The sequence below is a fragment of the Nanorana parkeri genome, unplaced genomic scaffold (assembly GCF_000935625.1).
Source record: "Nanorana parkeri isolate BGI_ZX_2015 unplaced genomic scaffold, ASM93562v1 scaffold2895, whole genome shotgun sequence".
NCBI lineage: Eukaryota > Metazoa > Chordata > Amphibia > Anura > Dicroglossidae > Nanorana > Nanorana parkeri.
Window position 1 is genome coordinate 29,428 of NW_017309163.1, and position 539 is coordinate 29,966.

General features: G+C 59.2%; 1 protein-coding gene across 1 annotated transcript in view; it reads left to right on the forward strand.

Annotated features, from left to right (window-relative positions):
- Positions 1-6: 6 nt before the first annotated feature.
- The window catches only part of SPEN (spen family transcriptional repressor), a 63,081-nt gene continuing 62,548 nt past the window's right edge, over positions 7-539 (forward strand). Inside the window, 1 exon segment of the mRNA XM_018574351.1 lies at positions 7-271. Coding sequence (XP_018429853.1) covers positions 189-271 — 83 coding nt within the window. The 5' untranslated portion in view covers positions 7-188.

A 539-nucleotide genomic window follows, 5' to 3' on the forward strand; every position in this document is an offset into this window, starting at 1 on the left:
GTCGGCGCCGAGCGTGTGTGAGAGGAGAGAGAGCGGGATACGGCGGAGACACGTCACCGGGGATATCGTTCTACCGAGCGGCAACGAGGGAGCCCCACCCCCGCTTCTCTCTTCCCCACTCCCCCGGGCAGGTGATGCCGGGCCGGGCTGGCCGCCGGGCTGTATGAGCGGGACACGGTGCGGCCAGCATGGTGCGGGAGACCAGGCACCTCTGGGTGGGGAACCTGCCTGAGAACGTGCGGGACGACAAGATCATCGAGCACTTCAAACGGTGAGTGCCACAGTATAGGAGGGCGACATACGGGGGAGCCTGTGGGCCGTGTATGTAGGACTTAGAGAGAAAACATAGAGAGGGAACATAGAAGGGACTATGTATACCATAGAGTGGCAACATGGAGACCATAGAGTGGCAACATGGAGACCATAGAGTGGCAACATGGAGACCATAGAGTGGCAACATGGAGACCATAGAGTGGCAACATGGAGACCATAGAGTGGCAACATGGAGACCATAGAGCGGCAACAGGGAGACCATAGAG